This window comes from Phaethon aethereus, assembly GCF_964289735.1.
Source record: "Phaethon aethereus genome assembly, chromosome: 1".
Classification (NCBI taxonomy): domain Eukaryota; kingdom Metazoa; phylum Chordata; class Aves; order Phaethontiformes; family Phaethontidae; genus Phaethon; species Phaethon aethereus.
The window spans coordinates 91164839-91183275 of NC_138575.1; the positions used below are offsets into that span (position 1 = coordinate 91164839).

The 18437-nt window shown below is 47.0% G+C and overlaps 1 protein-coding gene across 1 annotated transcript; it reads right to left on the minus strand.

Moving 5' to 3' along the window:
- Positions 1 to 563: 563 nt before the first annotated feature.
- On the minus strand, positions 564 to 10723 carry TMEM39A (transmembrane protein 39A; the record flags this gene model as incomplete). The annotated part of the gene is made up of 8 exons (XM_082002365.1): positions 564 to 1457; positions 2013 to 2133; positions 2610 to 2797; positions 3635 to 3983; positions 4584 to 4726; positions 6166 to 6249; positions 8803 to 9025; positions 10611 to 10723. 8 exons carry the CDS (start codon positions 10721 to 10723, stop codon positions 1224 to 1226), a joined length of 1455 nt encoding a protein of 484 aa, XP_081858491.1. The 3' UTR covers positions 564 to 1223.
- Between the last annotated feature and the right edge of the window lie 7714 nt (positions 10724 to 18437).

The window sequence follows — 18437 nt, forward strand, 5'->3', positions numbered from 1 at the left end:
TGCCAGCTCCTCCTTAATTACCCGAGTTAAAGCATCAACTCCTACCATCAGCTCTCACCAGCATCCACAGTTAAATTAATTATATGGTTGATAGTGTCTTTTATCTTAATTCTTCTACATGATACTGCCACAACTATTTTTCCTCACTAGATTCTAGTATAGTTCAGCTTTATGAAGAGCAGCTTAAAAGAAAAGTATTTCCTCTATTATTAATGGTAAGTTATTAAACACTACCAACATACCTTAGAGTGAAACACTGCTGAAATGCATTGTATAGCAATAAGGGAGTTGATAAATGTTTGACAAGAATAAATTTCTGCCAGGAACATTACTGCTTGAAGGAAATGGCTGAATATTCCCTAATTTCATGCTATTATTATTCAATAGATTAGAGATGGATGTTTAAAATATTCAATAACCATCCTGCTAGATGAAGCTATTTATTTCAAATCCCTTCCTAAATGATACACTACCCTAAAATTATAATTTCAACATTTAGTTCATTCTCTGGGCAGATCGAGGGAGCCCAGGTAGCTAGAAGAGAGAGGAGCTAAAGTAAAGAGTTTGATTTTTTTTTTTTTTTTAAAAGAATACTTGCATCCTGCTAACAGTGGGAAGAAGAAAGAACTGAGAGCTTTTACTGACTGACAGTAACTTAGTCTGCCTTTCTGCACACTGCTTCCTCCCTTTCCCTAAACTGGTATCGCATCAGTGCACATTTCTAGTGCAAGACTTCTGTGGTACTGAGGTTACTAAGATAAACTTTACTCATTCTGGTGAAAGGCCCCCCCCATGTTCCCTTTCTTCCCCTGCTGTTAGCTTATCCAAGTTCTACAGCAGACCAGTTCCTAATTAACAGCAGTTCTATGCCCACAGTAGGCAATAGCAAGGCAATTGTGTGAGCAAAGCAGACACAGTGACCACACACACAATCCTGTTGCTTCACATAGATATATGTATGGGTATAGATATACGTTATATACACATCGATTTTTTTTTTTTATATATATAAAATAACACCTTGTTTATAAAGCGACATTTAATTGCCACTGGTTCCCTTCCCACCCCACAGAAACAATAGTATACAAAATATAAAATATTTTAAATATTTATAAACACTGCAAGAAAAAAAATAGAACTGTATGAAAATATTTTTTTTTTTTTCTGAGGTTCCCTCCCTGACCTGTGGGAAGGGAAAGAGAAGGGGTACACATTTGGCCGGCCTAGTGTGCCTTGAGTCCATAGTTGTTAAGTGGATAGGAGTATGCCCTGCCTAATACTATCCGGTCCCGGAGGAGCTTAAATAAGACATAATAATTGCAGAAAAGGATGAGGGCCATGGAGAGGGTATGGTTCCACTTCTCTGAGCGCAGCAGTGAGTAGAGCTGGTAGCAGACCACGCTGCCTTCGATGAGAATCAGCAGGTTGAGCAGCCGTAACGGACGGTGAAACAGGAACTGCAGGGAAACAGGTAAGAAGGACAGATTCCTGTAATTTGTTACGGTGTTAGAGTGGGAAGGGGTATGCACATAATGCTAGCGACCACTGTCCTGGGCAGAAGAAGTGTTTGTACGCTAGCTGCTAGCTAGAGCTACTAGCTACTGTACACTGCTGGCCGCTACTTAGGGAAAGCATCATAAGAAACAAGGCGTGCAGAAGTGTCGTTTTGCTTCAGAAGGGGAGGACAGGTGAAATAACCTATTGGCCAGCTGATGTACTTTCCCATTTTGCTGGAAGATGTTAACTAGAACCCTCTTAAGGATATGCCGCTGCCTGATGGGAGAACTGCATCACCATGATGAGAAAGCACCAAGGCAGCTGTGGCTTCCATCTTTGCCCAGAGATCACTGTAGTACAGCAACGGGAAAGCCCCTCCACTGCAAACCAGTATTTGTTTAGCAGCAACCGGCTGTTGCAGAGCACTGAACTGCGTTCAGCACAAGCCGCTCTGCTGCAGCTAGGTTTGAGCCACCCACACCCGTAACACATCAAGCAAGAGAAGAGATACTTGCATAAAAGCGGGCATGGGACACATCTGAAGGCACTGCTACGTTGTAAGGCCCAACTGCTTTGTACAGGCATCGGCTACGTCGCACCAGAACTCCTTGTGGCCATATTGTGTTTTCTGACCAGCTGTAGGGACAGAATGACAGAACGTTGGCCATTGAGGGAAAGCCAGCAGGAGGATGGTCCCAACTCCCTGAATGTGGGTTCACAGGCATGGACTACATAAAAGCACAGGGAGGTGATCACAAGCTCACCAGGACTCGGACACGAGTAATGCGAGAAATGGCTCCCAGTGCAAGAACCTATCCCACTGGTGACCCCCCACTGGAGGGGGCCACCCTCTGCCCCTGCACAAACTATTTCTTCAGTGGCCAAGTGTTATTTTTCTGGGAAGGAACCAGCAGTGACCAGAGGAGCTCAGGCAGCTCTCTTGAGCAGATGTTTGTGTTTCTAGGAAACAGACCAGCAGCTCTGACCCCTGGCACTGTGGTGAATGGGGAAGCTTCCTCAGTAGATAAGCACTGCTGATACTTCCTTATCTACTAGAATGTCTTCTTGGCCCCTTACTGGGCATGCCAACCCTTCCCCATCCCCACACTCACATATGCTGTGGAGCATTGCTGTAGGAACCATGTTCTAGTTTCTGCCACTTGCCAAGGTGGGCAGCTGATCTGTGGAGCAGGTCACAGTACTTGGGAGGCAGCAGCTGAGTGGTGAGCATGACAAAGGCATTGATCCACACCATGATGAGGTGCTCACAGGACCAGCGCATGTCGTAGTACTGGGTGCTCTGCAAAGAGACCAGGCAAGAACTTGGCACCACCATCACAAAACAGAGGAGGGAATGACAAGGGACATACTGCGTGTGCATCCAGCAGACCCACACCACACATTACAGGCATGCGCTTTTGGACTGGTGGTTTCGGAGGGCTACAACTTGGGAAACACTCAAGACTCCCTTCTCCTTGACCTGAAGGAGAAAGGGCAGGGGGATGATGCTGCAGCTGGTGCATCTCCTCCTCCGGCAGCAGATAGCAAGAGGGTTTGCTTGCCACAGAATTGCCCCAGGAGCACCAATGGCACCAAGACTGCTACATGGATTGTGGAGCCTTGCCCAGTTCACTACACCAACCAGAGCTTGTTCAAGTTAGAAGGGAAAAAAAAAAAAAAAAGACAGATTCAAAAAAATACAACCCCCACATTGACAAGAGGTTCTTTGATTTAGCTTGCCAAGTATCCTAGTTGTCTCTGTTTTCTAACAGGCTGAACACCAAAGCCTCTGATCCAAGCACTCAAAAGCCAGGATGTTGGATCTGAGACAGGTAGCAACAGGTTCCCTTTTCTAGGAAGAACACAGCTATCCATCTGCCTAGGACAGGGGGTGGGAGAAGGGGAGTTAGTAAGTGGGGTGATGGGACTAGAGGTGCATCACATTTATGGCAATACCTATCCGCCAACCAGGAGCAGTACTAGTGCACTCCGGATGCAGCCATGCTCCGCTATCCGGGCTGCCAAAGGGGAGACAGAGAAAAGGGGAATTAACCAGGAATCTGGCCTGGCAGCAATTCACACAACATTCAGAAGGAAACGGCGGGCAGGGGCACAGAGAGAGCCAGACAAGAGCTACCTTCACAAAACACAGTGGCAGGAATGCCACGTAGTAGGCACTGAAGAGAGAGTTGAAGAGAACTTCCTTAATCCTGCGGTTGAAATCTGCTTTTAGGCACTCCACCTCATTGCGGATGAGATCTGGGGAGAGGGGGCAGCTGTGGGTGGGGATAGACGTAGGATTATTGAACTGTTCTCTCAGGGATTCCCACAGAAGCGAGAGGAAATCTTTGGGTTTGACCAGGCTGCTGACAGCTGAAGACCCATCGTCCACCATCTGGTCCTGTACCAAGTAACCACAGTCCGCAGGTAAGGGCTGTGCTCTGCTGTCCTGGTGGAAGCAGCACAGAGGAACATAGACACCAAACCTGGAGGGAAAGGAAGAAAGAAAAAAAAGGGCTGAAATGACAGCCACCCCAAGAGGAAGCAGGGGGCACCTTCTCAACAGATGTTGGCCTTATGAAAGGGACACCACACAGGAAGCCTCACTCTAGAAGTTAGTGGCCAACTCTTCTCCCCATAAAAGGCTAGAGGCTGCAGCTTCCACAACTGTGCCGAGAAGCTTCTTTAAATCCTATTTGTGGAACCAATGGCTCAGTCTTCAGCTGCAGTAAAGGCTGCTCATGCAAACAGCACACTGAGGCACTTGGCTTCATCAGCTCTGTGCCACCCCCTTGAATCATCCCCTGGGCATTCCTAGTTAGAATCGTAGAATAGTTTGGGTTGGAAGGGACCTTTAAAGGTCATCTAGTCCAACCTCCCTGCAATGAGCAGGGACATCTTCAGCTACATCAGGTTGCTCAGAGCCCCGTCCAACCTGACCTTGAATGTTTCCAGGGATACTTCCCCTTTAATCATAAGATGAGGAGACAGATTACAGACAACATCTCTGCTTCCTGTGGTGGCTCCTGCCACCCTCAAGCAGCTATGTTCCCTCTGCCTTGAAGGTACAAGGTGGTATCACTCACGGGTAGCCCAGGAAGAGAAGGTTGAGAACAGAATGGCTGCGGAAAAGGTTGACCAAAGTCCAGCAGAGCACCCATCCACAAAGGGTGAGCAGCACCAGGCGCACCATGTAGTGAATCACTGATGTCGCACCCACCTGAGAGGCCTGCAAATGCAGAAGAAACACTCAGCAGCCCTGTAACACTAGTGCTAGAACATGAACCTGGGAGTGCCTGTGGAGGAGGAGCAGGTAGAGCGGTGCCAGGAGGCACTGTAAGAGGAATGGCTTCCCTCTTCTTCCCAGAAGTAGGAGACTGACTCTCTTACGAAGGTTAACACCTTTGATTTTATTCATGTTTGGTAGAATCCAAAATATTCAAATAAGCACAAGTTGTAGGGCATGACTAAAATAGGACCTTTTAAAAATCAGAGCTGTAAAGAAGGAAATATTTTTGCTCAAGACCCTTATTGCTCTGATATCCCGTCCAGGATAGCCTGAAACACATTTCCTCTTGCTCTTTCCTTTAGAAGAATCAGGTCTCAGCATTCATGTTCCTAAAGAACTTCAATGTCACAGTTCTCAGCTGAGGGAAGAGAAGACGGCATACCTTGGCAATCCCAAAACTAAATTTCCACCACTCATCTCTACTGGCTGTATAGGCTGCAGTCTAGTGAGGAGGCACCACCTTCAAAAGGACAGCAAAGCAGCTTGTTCCATTCTCCAGAGGGGAGAAGGCAAACCGAACTACAAAAAGATTCTTAGGGATTAGAGCCAACAGATGGGATGTGCAAGAACTTGCATGGAAGGTTTCAATGCAGAAATTTCAATCTATGGGAGGTTTTACAGAGGATGGGAACATAAATGAAATGGTGGGAATCAGAGATGAAAAGAGAACTTCTGAGATGCCATCTTCTCCATTCACCTATTCAACAGGACATAACTGTTATTATTATTATTTTATTATTATTAATTATTTATTTATTGCTTAGTCTGGAGTTGTATTAACAGTTTCAGTGGACAGAACTTCCACTTTTCTCAAAATGACCTTTCTCAAACATATATTTGGCCCGGTTCTGCTCTCACAAACACAGGGAGGGTCTCAAAATCTGAGGTGACACAACCAGAGCCTCAGAGTGACTAAATAATCAGTACTGGAAAGGCAGTTCTACCAGCTATTCTTATTTTATTTTAGTGTACTCAGACAACCTCCTCCTGACCTTTCCCCTCTAATCTTCTGTTCATTCTTCCAGTCTTGGCTAACCTCCCTATTCATCTTTCTGCTACCTGACATGCAATCCTCTCAGCCACTTCTCTGGCAGGAGATAGCGAGGTACTGTATTGCACCTGCAAGGATACAGAAGCAAGTGGGACAGTTTCATCTCCCCCTAGCTGCAGAAGCAACAGAGGTACCCAATACTGTAGGACATGAATGGGCTCAAGGCAGGGCACCCAGAAAATCTTAGTCCTTCACACCCAGACTTCTTCTAGGGGAAGAACCCCTCCAGCTATCCAACTCACAGAACTTTCTCAGGCGTGACTGAGAATAGATGGTCACACTCTCCCGTCGGTACTACAGGCAGGAGAGGGAACAGTGGGAATGTTACCTCAGAGATGAGGGCCCACACCAGCCTCCGCGCCAGCATCACTGTGATGAACGCCGCCAGGTGGTAGTCAATGAGGTGAAAATTCTGAAGGAGGAAAAAGAAAACGTCTTCACCAGGGGAAGGGACTCTGAAACCACCCACTGGGGTGGGACTGGAACGCTGGTTGCTGGGAGCATTTGGACATCATGTAAAGCATTCCTCAAGTCTGTTAGGGATGAGGGAGAAGGGAGTAACACAGGGGTGTCTCCAGAAGATCTTCCCCACATGGAGGCTCCTTCCCCTGGAGAGATTTCCACTGAAAACAAACCAAAACAAATCTACAAGCCACCCTCCAGGCAGGTATTGTCAGGGTCAAAGAGATATAGGACCAGGATCCTACTGTGGAGAATGGGCTTGCAAGTTCTCCTGGGAAAAGCTACTGAGCAACCAGAGCAAGGGCAGCCAAACTGGAGTCCAGAGTCTTGCACACCAGCTCACTTGGTCTCAGAAATGGGCTGTTAGTGACTAGTGCTCCCCAATAATCAAATTGATCTGAGAAATGGCATCTTCATGGGCCACAGATCTGTATTAGAAGTTAATGTTGATTCTGACTGTATCAAGTTAGATATAGCTTTTGGACCCCTTACAATTTTTCAGTGAAGCCATCAAATGTGTTCTGGCTAGAATGGTTAGCAGACTCCAAATCCTGCTGTCTGGGACCTCAGGGACATTTTGGGCAAACAAGAATGCTTGACTTCTAATGGTAACATAGATATGACCATTAAATCCTTTCAGGTGGGGAGCCTGAGCCAGAATGCTTTTTTTTCCAACACAAGCCATGCCCAAGCATGGCATAGCTGAATGTCAAACAAACAGGGGGTAACAGGAACACCAGCACCACTTGTCGGTGTAGTTAACTAAGGAAGCACCCCATGCTGCCAAGCAGTAAGGACACAATATAAACTGTGTCCTTGTCCGCTTCGGAGGCGAGCTTCATTCAGGCGAGGTTTGCCGACTCAGGCACAGGTCACTGCCACGTTATGCAGCTTATTGGGCCAGGAAGAAGGCTGGAACCAAGGAGACTGGAAGGTTTACATAAGCTGAGGATCTGACCCCCTCCCCAACTACTCTGCTGCTGACCTGCTGCAAGATCCTAATGAAAACTTGCATCATCTCCCTTCTCCCAGGCTCTGTTGTTTCCACTCGGAAGGGGGACCCACAGCAGGAGAGAGCAGGCTCCTGGAGTCTCAGCTCTATTTCAAACCCTAGGGGCTAGCTAGGCCATGCAAGTATCTGCAAGGAATTTCCACTGAAGGAGTCCTGCTGGCACCTCTCACATACCATGTGTTTTCTCCCCTGTAAAATGGGGGATGACATGGCCCTGGTTGATGGGGGTGCATGTGAACTCCCCTTCACCCTCTTAATGTCAAACGCTTGGTGACTGACTGAAGAAACATGAAAAGAAGCTGTGTAATGAAAAAGCACAAGTGATGGCATTTGCTGGGGAACTGTATTCGGTTTGCATGACAAGCTTTTGGTAGCGGTGGGGGTTGCAGAGGCGGCTTCTCCAAGAAGCTGCTAGAAGCTTTCCCTGTGTCTGACAGAGTCAGCGCCAGCTGGCTCCAAGACAGACCCACCGGTGGCCAAGGCCGAGCCCATTGGCAAAGGTGATAGCGCCTCTGTGATAACATATTTAAAAGGGGAAAAAAAACGGCATGCAGCATTTGCAGCCGGAGAGAGGAGTGAGAATATGTGAAAATAGCTCTGCAGGCACCAAGGTCAGTGAGGAAGGAAGGGGAGGAAGTGCTGCAGGTGCTGGAGCCAAGATTCCCCTGCAGCCCGTGGTGAAGACCATGGTGAGGACCACAGTGAGGCAGGCTGTCCCCCTGCAGCCCATGGAGCTCCACGGTGGAGCAGATACCCACCTGCAGCCCGTGGAGGACCCCATGCCAGAGCAGGTAGATGCCTGAAGGAGACTGTGACCCCATGTGAGGCCTACACTGGAGCAGGCACCTGGCAGGACCTGTGGACCCATGGAGAAAGGAGCCCAGGCTGGAGCAGGTTTGCCAGCAGGACTTGTGACCCCGCGGAGGACCCATGCTGGAACAGTCTGTTCCTGAAGGACGGCACCCCGTGGAAGGGACATAGGCTGGAGCAATTCGTGAAGAACTGCAGCCCGTGGGAAGGACTCACGTTGGAGAATTTCATGGAGAGCTCTCATGGAAGGGACCCCACACTGGAGCAGGGGCAGAGTGTGAGTCCTTTCCTTGAGGAGGAAGGAGAGGCAGAGACAATGTGTGATGAACTGACCACAACCCCCATTCACTGTCCCCCTGCGCCACTCAGGGGGGAAGTGGTAGAGAAATCAGGAGCAAAGTTGAGCCCAGGAAGAAGGGACAGGTGGGGGGAAGGTGTTTGAAGATTTGGTTTTAGTTCTCATTATCCTACCCTGATTTTGATTGGAAATAAATTTAATTTTCCCCAAGTTGAGTCTGTTTTGCCTGTCATGGTAATTGCTGACTGATGTCTCCCTGTCCTTATCTTGACCCAAAAGCTTCACATTATATTTTTCTCTCCCCTGTCCAGCTGAGGAGGAAGAGTGATAGAGTGGCTTTGGTGGGCACCTCTAGCCAAGGCCAACCCACCACAGGAACTCACCAGTGAGGTGCAGGAAGCAGGGTGATTGTATGGGTACCACCAGACAGTCTTGTAGATGTTGATGTACTGAATGAAGAGGGCTACTAGTAGGTAGATGAAGAACAGGAATTCAAAGAGAAGGCTCCCATCCAATGGCAGTTCAGGGATCCGGCAGTGACGTACAGGCTCTGGAGTAATCAGCGCTGTGATCGGAGGTGCAGAGAGGCTGATGGCACTACCATTCCTGAAGCAGACATATATCACTCACTTGGTAAACATTCTACATCATCTCTACCATTTTCCAGGACAGGGAGTGCTTGGGGTTGTCAATTTGGGACTGGGCATTGCTACAGGAGATATGGCAGCAGTCTTGCATTGATATTTCTGGTGCAGGACTGGTGGTGAGCTTCATCTTCTTCTTAGCTCAGACAAAACCCTTATCCAGCATTTTCTCTAAACAACAGATTGGTCTGCCAGAGGTGGTGTGACATGCCCAGCAAACTTCAGTAAACTTGTAGATGGAGGAACAGAGGTACAGAGTAAGGAAGCAACTCCAAGCCAAAATCATTGAGGACTCTGTGCCAGACCGAGTGCTTAATGTTGGCTCCTTCCACCCATCACTAGGGCATTACAGTAGCACCCAGCCTCCTTCTCCAGTATTGCAAAGTGCCCATTGTCTTTCTGCTCACAGTTCCTCTCTTCAAAAGAGAGGTAACTGAAAATGCAATGGAGGAATTCAGCCACTTCCTAGAGGGTGACCTCTCAACTGTTCTCACACTTCCTTCTTCCCTAGCTTCAGAGGAGGCTAGGACAACTAAAAGCTCTGGCAGACTAAACTGATGGAGGAAGTTCAGACATAAACTATGCTGTGTCTGAATCAAACGATGATAAGCAAGTGCCCCCAAGACCTTGGGGCACTGACTCCATGGTCTCACAGTCCCTTATTCCTCAAGAATCTAAGACTGTGCCATCCATCCATCCCAGCCAGAGAAGTCTTTAAAAGCCAAAGCTAAACGGCTTGGATCTCTTTAGTCTGTTAAGGATGAACTTATACCAAGTATATACCTCATACTTTATGAGGTATCAGGGCCTAAACAGGCAGTAAATAGCTTCCCCAGTCCAATAACTTCAGTATGGAAGGAAGTAACACTGGGTCCTTTTAAGTCTTTGTGCCAAATGTGGAGATCTAAATGTGACCTTGTGTTCCTTTTTCAGCCCCCAACTTCCCCAGAAAAGGGAGATGAGCTTTGCCAACTGTGAGAATTAGTTTCATCTGCAGCCAGCAGGGCTAAAACAGAATATAGGCATCCTCCTGCCCTGACTTTCTATCACGTAGGAGAGGGACTCACAGCTGAGCCCTGACGTGTCACACTAACTCCCTGTGGTATTGCAGGCAAACGAGCAACAGAGACAAGGACTCATAATCTGCTACGACTCACTGCTCTGGGAAAGACAAACCAAGCACTGTGTGATTTCTACCTCTGGCCATTGTGACCACAGTCAGTGGCGATGGGTGGCAGAGACCACTTCCACAATCCTCCCCACATGGCTGATTTTAATGCATGAAGTCAAGAGAAGGGCCACAGAGGGAAGCATGTGCCACAACAGAGCTGGGAAGAGAAGCTGGAAGAAGTTTGTCATGCAGGGCACGTCCCCCCTTGGATGGGCCATCTCCTGATGGCACAGCAAAGGGCTCAAGGTTCCCATCTCCCAGTTCCTTGCTTTAACCACGAAGCTGCACTCCTGCACAGAGTTCAGAGCAGATCAAGGCTGCTAACTTAGCGCTATCCTAGCCACACATGTCTCAACACCTCTTCCTTCATCCTCACCTGTTTCTCAAACCGGTACCGTTTCCACAGCTCCCACCAACCAGCGTCTGGAGAGAAGGCAAAGCTGAACGGCTTAGCTGCTGCCGGCTGGGTCCCCTCCTTCCACCGGGCATGACCAGGAACCAATACACTTCCAGTGCCTCCAGCAGGCTGTGCCCCGAGACCCAGACAACGATCCCGAAGCCCTCTCAGGTCTGCAAAAGAGACAGAAACATCACTTAAGCTGCAAACTGCTGGTCGCCTAGTTCACACCCCAGCCAAATGAGTTCATGCAAAAGGAAGCCACTCTCATAGGGCTCTGTGTGGGACACCCACCACCACCCTAAACCACTGTGCCTAAACCACATTTCAACGGCACCAGATCAGCATCTGCCTGCATACACAGCATGGACGCCACTGACACTATGTCTTTAAAAAGCAGCTGCTTAAATTAGCCATCAGCGACTGCTGGCACTTCCCGTCGGCTGGAAAGTGCCACCGAGCATCTCCACTGCTGGGGACTGCATGACTGCGTGCCTCGTTGCAAAAGCAAGCCTGGGAAGAGCCTTGTCCCTGTTCTGGTGCACGGAGCCACAAGGGCTTCACAGGTCCTTTTAACCACCCAACACATCACTTGACAGGCTCTGATGCTGGCAGGTAATTTGGAGCCCCTTTGCCAGAGCTCTGAACTTCTTCATCGTCTCCATAAAGTTAATTGCATGGTTCAGCTCCCTTCTGTGCTAAGAAAGCCCGACTGACACGATGGTAGAAAGTCCATTTAAAAGTGGTTCTGGTTAGCAGAGTAGTGCAGCAAAACACACGTGTATGCATGTACTTCAAATGCTCAAATAGGCAATCACATATCCCAGCCCTCAAAAAAAAAAAAAGCTTGTAAATATTTATTTATTTTAAATTACACATTTAAATCAATCAGTTCCTTAAAATGAACTAGTATGAGACACGCTGGTCAACTCAGAATATCAGTAACAAAGATGGATTCTCTGCCACAGACTTTATCACTTCCCATATGATTTTGCTTTTATTTCATTGGTCTCCCACATGACACTGCAGGGATTTCGGCAGTCAGGTAAGTTTCTGATGGCTAGCAGACACGAGAGACTGAGGAGTTGAATTGGAGTGTGAATCTGAAAGTCATTCCAAGTGCAAGTGCTGTACAGAATCAAGACACGTGAGCAAGGAGGATCTCGCTACAAGGACTCTGGTGTGTCTGCACGTCTGGAGACTAATCGTCTGCCCTTTAGGCAAAATGTCAGAGCCAGAACTAACCCAGGGTCCAAAAAAGCACTTCCACCTTCTGGGAAACTCTGGATCTAGCTTCGAAATTTACAGATGGAACCTCCCATCTATTTATAATTCAGTTATCACCTCCTTTAAAATCCTGAGAAAATCACAGCTGGCAGAAATGCCAGGAAGTTTGCTCAATGAATCACACCACTGTCACCATGAACACAGCATGCAGGAGAACTATTCTAAAAAACTCCCTTAAAGAATCATCTTTTGTATTAAAATTTCCCATGCTTCATCTCCACTCCAGTAACCAATTCTCAAAATTTCAACAAAAGTCAAGACATTTCAAAAGATTAATGCTTTCCACATGCCCACATGAAGGTCACTTGAAAAAAAACAAAAGTAAACATGAGATCCTGGAGGGGAAGGAAAAAAAAAAAAAAAAAAGTTGAGAGAACAAACATTGGACAATTTGGGGTTAGACAAAAATAATGCATTTTGGCAGACTTCAAAACTCTCATTGTAACACAACAGAGAATTGAAGCCTTCCTTACCTTCCTAGTCAATAGTTTAAAGCTTTCAGAGAAAGTTCTCTCGGATGTTCTAGTTTTGTTTGGGAATATTTGTACTTCAGGAATTAGAAATAAACAGCAGAGAATTCTCCTGCATGCATAAAATGAATAGGGACAGCAGCAGACCATGCAGAGTTCACTTAAGGCACCTGGACACTTTACATAAGGAACTAAGATGAAGGAAAAAAAAGAAGATAAAAATCTCTAAAAGGAGCAACTTTGAAAGCCATTTTAAGCCAAATTAAACTATCACAGGGATTGTGGAAGCTAAAACAATTGGTCTGATTCAACCTTCAGGTTACTTATGATAACGGATGCAATACCCATAAGTTGCTGCTCTAATTGGCAGCATTAACAGTGGAAGGTATTTTATGCTGTATTCAATAATTCATGTAAATAATTTAACAGCTCTCATTAGTATTATCCCATTAGTATGCTTCACATGCTTGCCAATATAGGCATTTGGACACTGAGTAATAGCACTTCCACCCTCTGCTTTTGCAAACCAGTAAAATGCAGGTTTCTACCATTAAAAAAGAATGCCTGTGGAAAGGAGCCCTCTCTAATGTCAGTGCACCATATTTTAAATGCACTTAAATAAGTCCTTTCACAGTAACCCATGAACATATAGACTGGGCAGCTCTTCAAGCCAAGCTTTAAATAACTTTACTTCACTGGAGTCTGATCAAATTAGGTAGGTATCTATTAGAGCAAAATCTGCCTAATAACCATTCCTTTTTTGTTTGCTTTTGTTTTGTAAAACTAGACACGCAAAACTGAAGCTCCCTAGATAAAGTTAAACAAAGCAGTGAGATTACAGATCAGTTTGACTCTAAGTCTGCTTTTTTTGGCCTTGAACCAATCAACAGCCCTTCTTTTTGAGGATGGAGACATGGGAAGAAGACTTATAGTCTTCAGTTAATAAACAAAGGCATGATTCTACTGTGAAAAATATGCTAACAAGAAAAAAGTGTCCATGACCCTTGACTCCAACAGATAAGATTCCTGTGTGCATCCAAGTCATATTAAGTATTAATAAAGAGCCTGCAGAGTGAACTAGGAGTCTACCAGGCTCCCTCTTCTGTTTGCAGAATCCCTACCCCATGTAGTTACACATCAATGATCTTACTTTGTCACAGGCATAAAAAACGGGTAATCGAAGATAAAAGCTTTTCCTGACAAGATTCTTTAGTCCATTAGTGTGATTCCACATTGTTCTTCCCAGTTCACCTGTAATTTCTCTCCTAAATGAGTCACATACTTGTAGCCCCTTCATCCTCAACATTGCCAGAACAGAAACTGCCTGGCTTCCAAGATCTCCTCTCTCAGGCAGATGTGGGCATCATAAAAACACACAAGAAGGATCTGGGGACCAGCGACAGAACAGTGGACAGTGGTCCTGTCCGTGCACAGGGAACAGATATGGGTACGGACAGTTCTTGGATCCTAGAGAGGTACCACACTCTTCCTTCAGCACAGAGACAAAACCTTCAGCTGTGACATGGTTATAAGAAGATCCAGAAACATAAGGCACCAGACCATCTAATTTCCAGTTCATGCTTTTAGGACTATAGAAAGCACTCAGACATTTTATTTCTCTGCACCAACACCCCTCCTCCCCATCAGGTTCCCCAGCTATCCTGATGAGGCAGGATCAAGGCAGGCAAAAACCACAGCTGTGACCAAGGATTTACTGATGAAGAGCTAAGCAGATGAACTAGCCACCAGTTCAGAAGTAAAGCAGCATGCAGCCCTGTCCTGCTCCCCAGGGACCATCACTCAGAATCATGTTCCTGCATCAGCAGCTGCCCAAACAGCTCTTACAAGAGGCGAATCAGGAGAGACAGTGACTCATCAGAATGAGAAGTCTGCCTGGTTCCCCATCTCTTTGCTGGAAATGCTACGATGCTCAGCCAGTTATTTTAATAGCGTTAACATTTTTTAATTGGAGAAAACACTGAGCCTCCAAACCCCTCAGGAAGCTCGCTGCATGGAGGCGTGAGAACTCTCAGAGTTTGGAAAACATTCAAGAGGCTCTCCTTGGCTCCACAAGTCCTACAACCTCAAGATACTCTCAAGAGCTGAAGGGCCACACTTGCAGCAGTGTGGTTTGAGAAGACCACAGGTCTCTTGTTGCAACTCTCCACCTTGATCTAAGCATCCTTCTTCCTGCCGAGTAAGCACATGACATCTTGGGGTGAAGCAGCACGTTGCCTCTGTGGCCGTTAGCAAGGGAGCTCTGCCTGCCTCCGCCTCCTCCTCGGCCACACAGCAGCTCCCAGCGTTGCCTGGGTTGCTAGCAAGACTTTCCATTCGAGGTGCTCGTGATTTATGGTTACACAGGCACGGAAACACACCTGCCACTGCGCAGCGCTCCCTCGCAGGGGAGCGCGGCAGGCCACCCCCGCGACACGGCTGCAGAGCACTGACACGAAGCACGGGGAACTACCGGTGCCGACAAAACACAATCGACCTTTCCAGCACCTTTGGGTGCTAGTGGTAGCACCCTGAACCACAGCTAGCACCAAGTGCGGGACAAAAGGATAAAGGAACCGGGAATGGCCCAGGGAAAGTGCAAGCCAAGGAGCGTGGAAGCAGCAGCGCCAGAAGCAGCCACGCAGTGCCATGGCAAGCGGCGCTGCCCATCTCCAGAGCACTCCCGCACCCAGGTAGCTGGCAATTCCTCCCCCCGCTGCAGCAGCCGCCTGTCCCCCTGCTGTCAGGAGCACTGGCTTCTAGGTCATTTTCCTTGGAATAGAAACGCGTATCCTGGAACTGGACTGTCTGGATAAGCTCCGAGGTGCGAGCTCCCAGACCACAAAGCAAGGGACCATTTAAGACCTTGCTGGTTCACCCTGGCCCGAGTGAAAGGCTCTGTCCCCAGGGCTGCCGCTGCACAGCACAGCCAACACCAGTACAGCTTCTGAGGATGCTAATGGCCAACACCCATAAGCAACCCTGCAGGTGACAACAACTCACTGTGCCCCGGACAGTGGCTTGTTTATAAAACCTTGTTTGTGAGGTGGCAAAAGACAGTTACTAGCCCCTGACGAAACCATTTCTGAAAGGCTGGGAAGATGAAAATAGGGTAGGATTCTCTAACCTTTGGGATTAAATATCAATGTTAACAGTCGTGACTTTCAGCTGGCAGACAAACAGCTCTTTTCTCCTCTTCCTCCCTCCCACCCCCACCAGTCTCCGAAACTGAAACAAGCAAGTAAAAAAGTCTCTTGGTTACTAATGTCCTCACTTCAAGTTGCTGTAGCTGGTCAACCTAATCCCAAACTTGCATTTATCCAGCAATCCTAATGTCCTTGCAAACTACCAGCAAATCCACCTTATACTCGAGTTTTCTTTTGAACTGCTGTGAGTCCTAGTTACTATGGCTTATTTTTACTTCCTTTTAGTATGAGCCTTTTATTTATTTATTTAAATAAAAACATTTTGACAGCCAGAAAAACTGAGACACAAAGCTGGTAACCAATTCACCCAACATAATGACAAAACAAAAAAAATCAAGAAGAGAGCCTAGGACCAGCGATGGCTGCACCCGTGCCGCAGTCACAAGGCCACCTTGTCAGCACCCTCACATCTGCCATGCCGAAAGCCGAGAAGCTGCAAAACTTCTGTGGAAGGCCTAACCTGGTTTGGGAATAAAAAAGCATTTGGTTGTTGCGAGGGAGGAAACGACCGACAGGTTATCAGATGGAAAGCTAAATATTTGGCTTGCGCAGAGCTCCCCCAGCGCTAAATCAACACAACCTTTCAACTCAGGCTGGCTCCAAAGGCACACACCCACCACCTGGCCCAGAGCTCAGCCCTGGCCCGGGAAGCAAAACCGGTTAGGAGGGAGGTCTCCCAAGTCAGCACATTTTCCACGTCCTCACGCCACGCAGAGCGATGGATTAAGAAGGAGATTTGGTGCAGAGAGAGACGGAAACCCCGGCCGTAGAAGCGCAGCCCAGGGTCGGGCGAGTAGGACGAGAGCTGGGTGGTAAATCACCACTGTCAGGTGATGCACCAGCACGACTGATTTTTGCTCAGTGACTAAGAACCAAGAACCTCTTCTGTAATAACAACACCAACCCAGCAAGACAAAGTCAGCGTAGGCTTTTCTGATACAGCACAGCCCTGGTCGACGAGGCTCCATCTATCAGTCCTCTACAGACGTGCCAAAACCGAAGGGTGAAAGTAGCAAGAAGGAGGCAGGATTTCACAAACGGCATATATACTGTATGACTCATTTCAGGCATCTTCAGCAAGGAAGGCTAGAGCTAAGCAGACAGATAAGTGGGGAAAATAAAAGTTCTAGCTAAAGACAAGGTGAAGGCAGTGCTTGCCGTTTGTAGCTGCCACAGCACTTCAAATATCCACCAACAAAAATGGGAGCAGGAAAGAAAAGTTTTCCGGGAAAAGCTTCTCTAGGTTAAAGTGCAGTAAGCTCAGTTCAGCTCATTTTGCAGACGTGCTCTTTAAGGATGGGACATAGATTGAAGTTCTTAATACTCTAGACCAAGAAAATTATCCAAGAGATTGAGAAAGCAATTTTTTTAAATGGAGAAGGATTTCCAAGCCAAATCCTACACATTCCTTAAAAATCCCCTCAAAGACTTTACTTCAGAGGATGTGAGGAAGAGATTTCCAGAGATATGCAGGAGATACGGTCCTCTTCAGAACACAGATGAGTTCAAGTCTTTGTGAATTGGAGGAAAGAAGATACACACACTATGCGCTCTTAATGAACCTGGCAAGTACAACAAAGCTGCGATTCCTGGAGTAATAAAATAATACCTCATAACCATATAATTACCTTGTGCAACCAACTGCTGCAGGAGGTCAAAGCAAACAGCTTAGTAAGACTTTAATGAATGACTATAATAATTTTATGAATGAAGACAAGTGAGATTATGTTCCAAAAACAGTGAAAAAAACCCCATTCGCAACACAAGATCCTCGAGGCTCAGCAGCTACAAGTGGCTGGTAACGCACTCCTCACCAAGACAACCGAATCGCCCAGTTAGCAAGACATTAACATTTTCTTTGGCTTCTTCTGATGTATACAGCAACACTCACAGCCAACTACTGGATCTGGGAATAAAGAAAGTATTGGCTTGTTCTTGTGTGAGAGGAAGACAGAACTGCAAAGTTGAGCTTTTCCAGCAGCAGAGGGAAATGCAGGCCTGACCAATTGGGTCATGGTCTATTTTGGTCCTACAGTTCCCATGCTTCTAAATTGTGTGGGGAAAGGGACAGCAAGTCCAGTCTCATCCAGAGCAAGAGGCTCAAACTGAAGAGCTGGTGGGAATTCCTGAGCTATACATAAGGTTCTCAAAGACAACCTGCACTGTTGTCTGAAAGCTCAGGAGAGTTTCAGCTTCAGATCCAAGATAGCATTTGGATATGAAAGAACACAAAAGTTTTAAGCTCCAGCTCCATGTGCCTGTTACAGATAGAGAAAAAAGTTCACTTTAGAAAGGGACAGTGGTTGGGTAGTAATGCTAAATCACAAGGACAATGTATTAGCAGACACAACACAGGCAAAGCTATCAAAGTTGGCCGTTAATACAATTTATCAACACGTACTCCTACATACATCTTGCACCAAAGCTCTTCAGTAAACACTTCACACAGGCACAGTGCTGCTGAAACACAGCCACCACCAGAACATGGAGATGCCACCCTCTGCTACACAGCGCAACGCACAGCAACTGGGGAAGGAGGAGAATTTTAGCTACAGCCACCAAGATTTTCTCTTCCAACTGACTGGGGCAAACACACAGCAAAACAGACCTCTACTGGGGTGGGGTGGGGGGTGTTAGGAAAGATGCTCTCGCCTTAAAAGCCCATCTTACAATTTTCAGCCGAGCAAGCCACCACAATATACATTGTCCCCCAAACGCTGAACACATACATGTGGTCTGATGGCCCGAGTACAGGACTGCAAGCCAGGCACTCTTTGCTTTTAATCTCTTCAACTGACTTCCAGGGAAGTTGTTTTACTGATTTAGACCTCAATTTCCTTATCCCA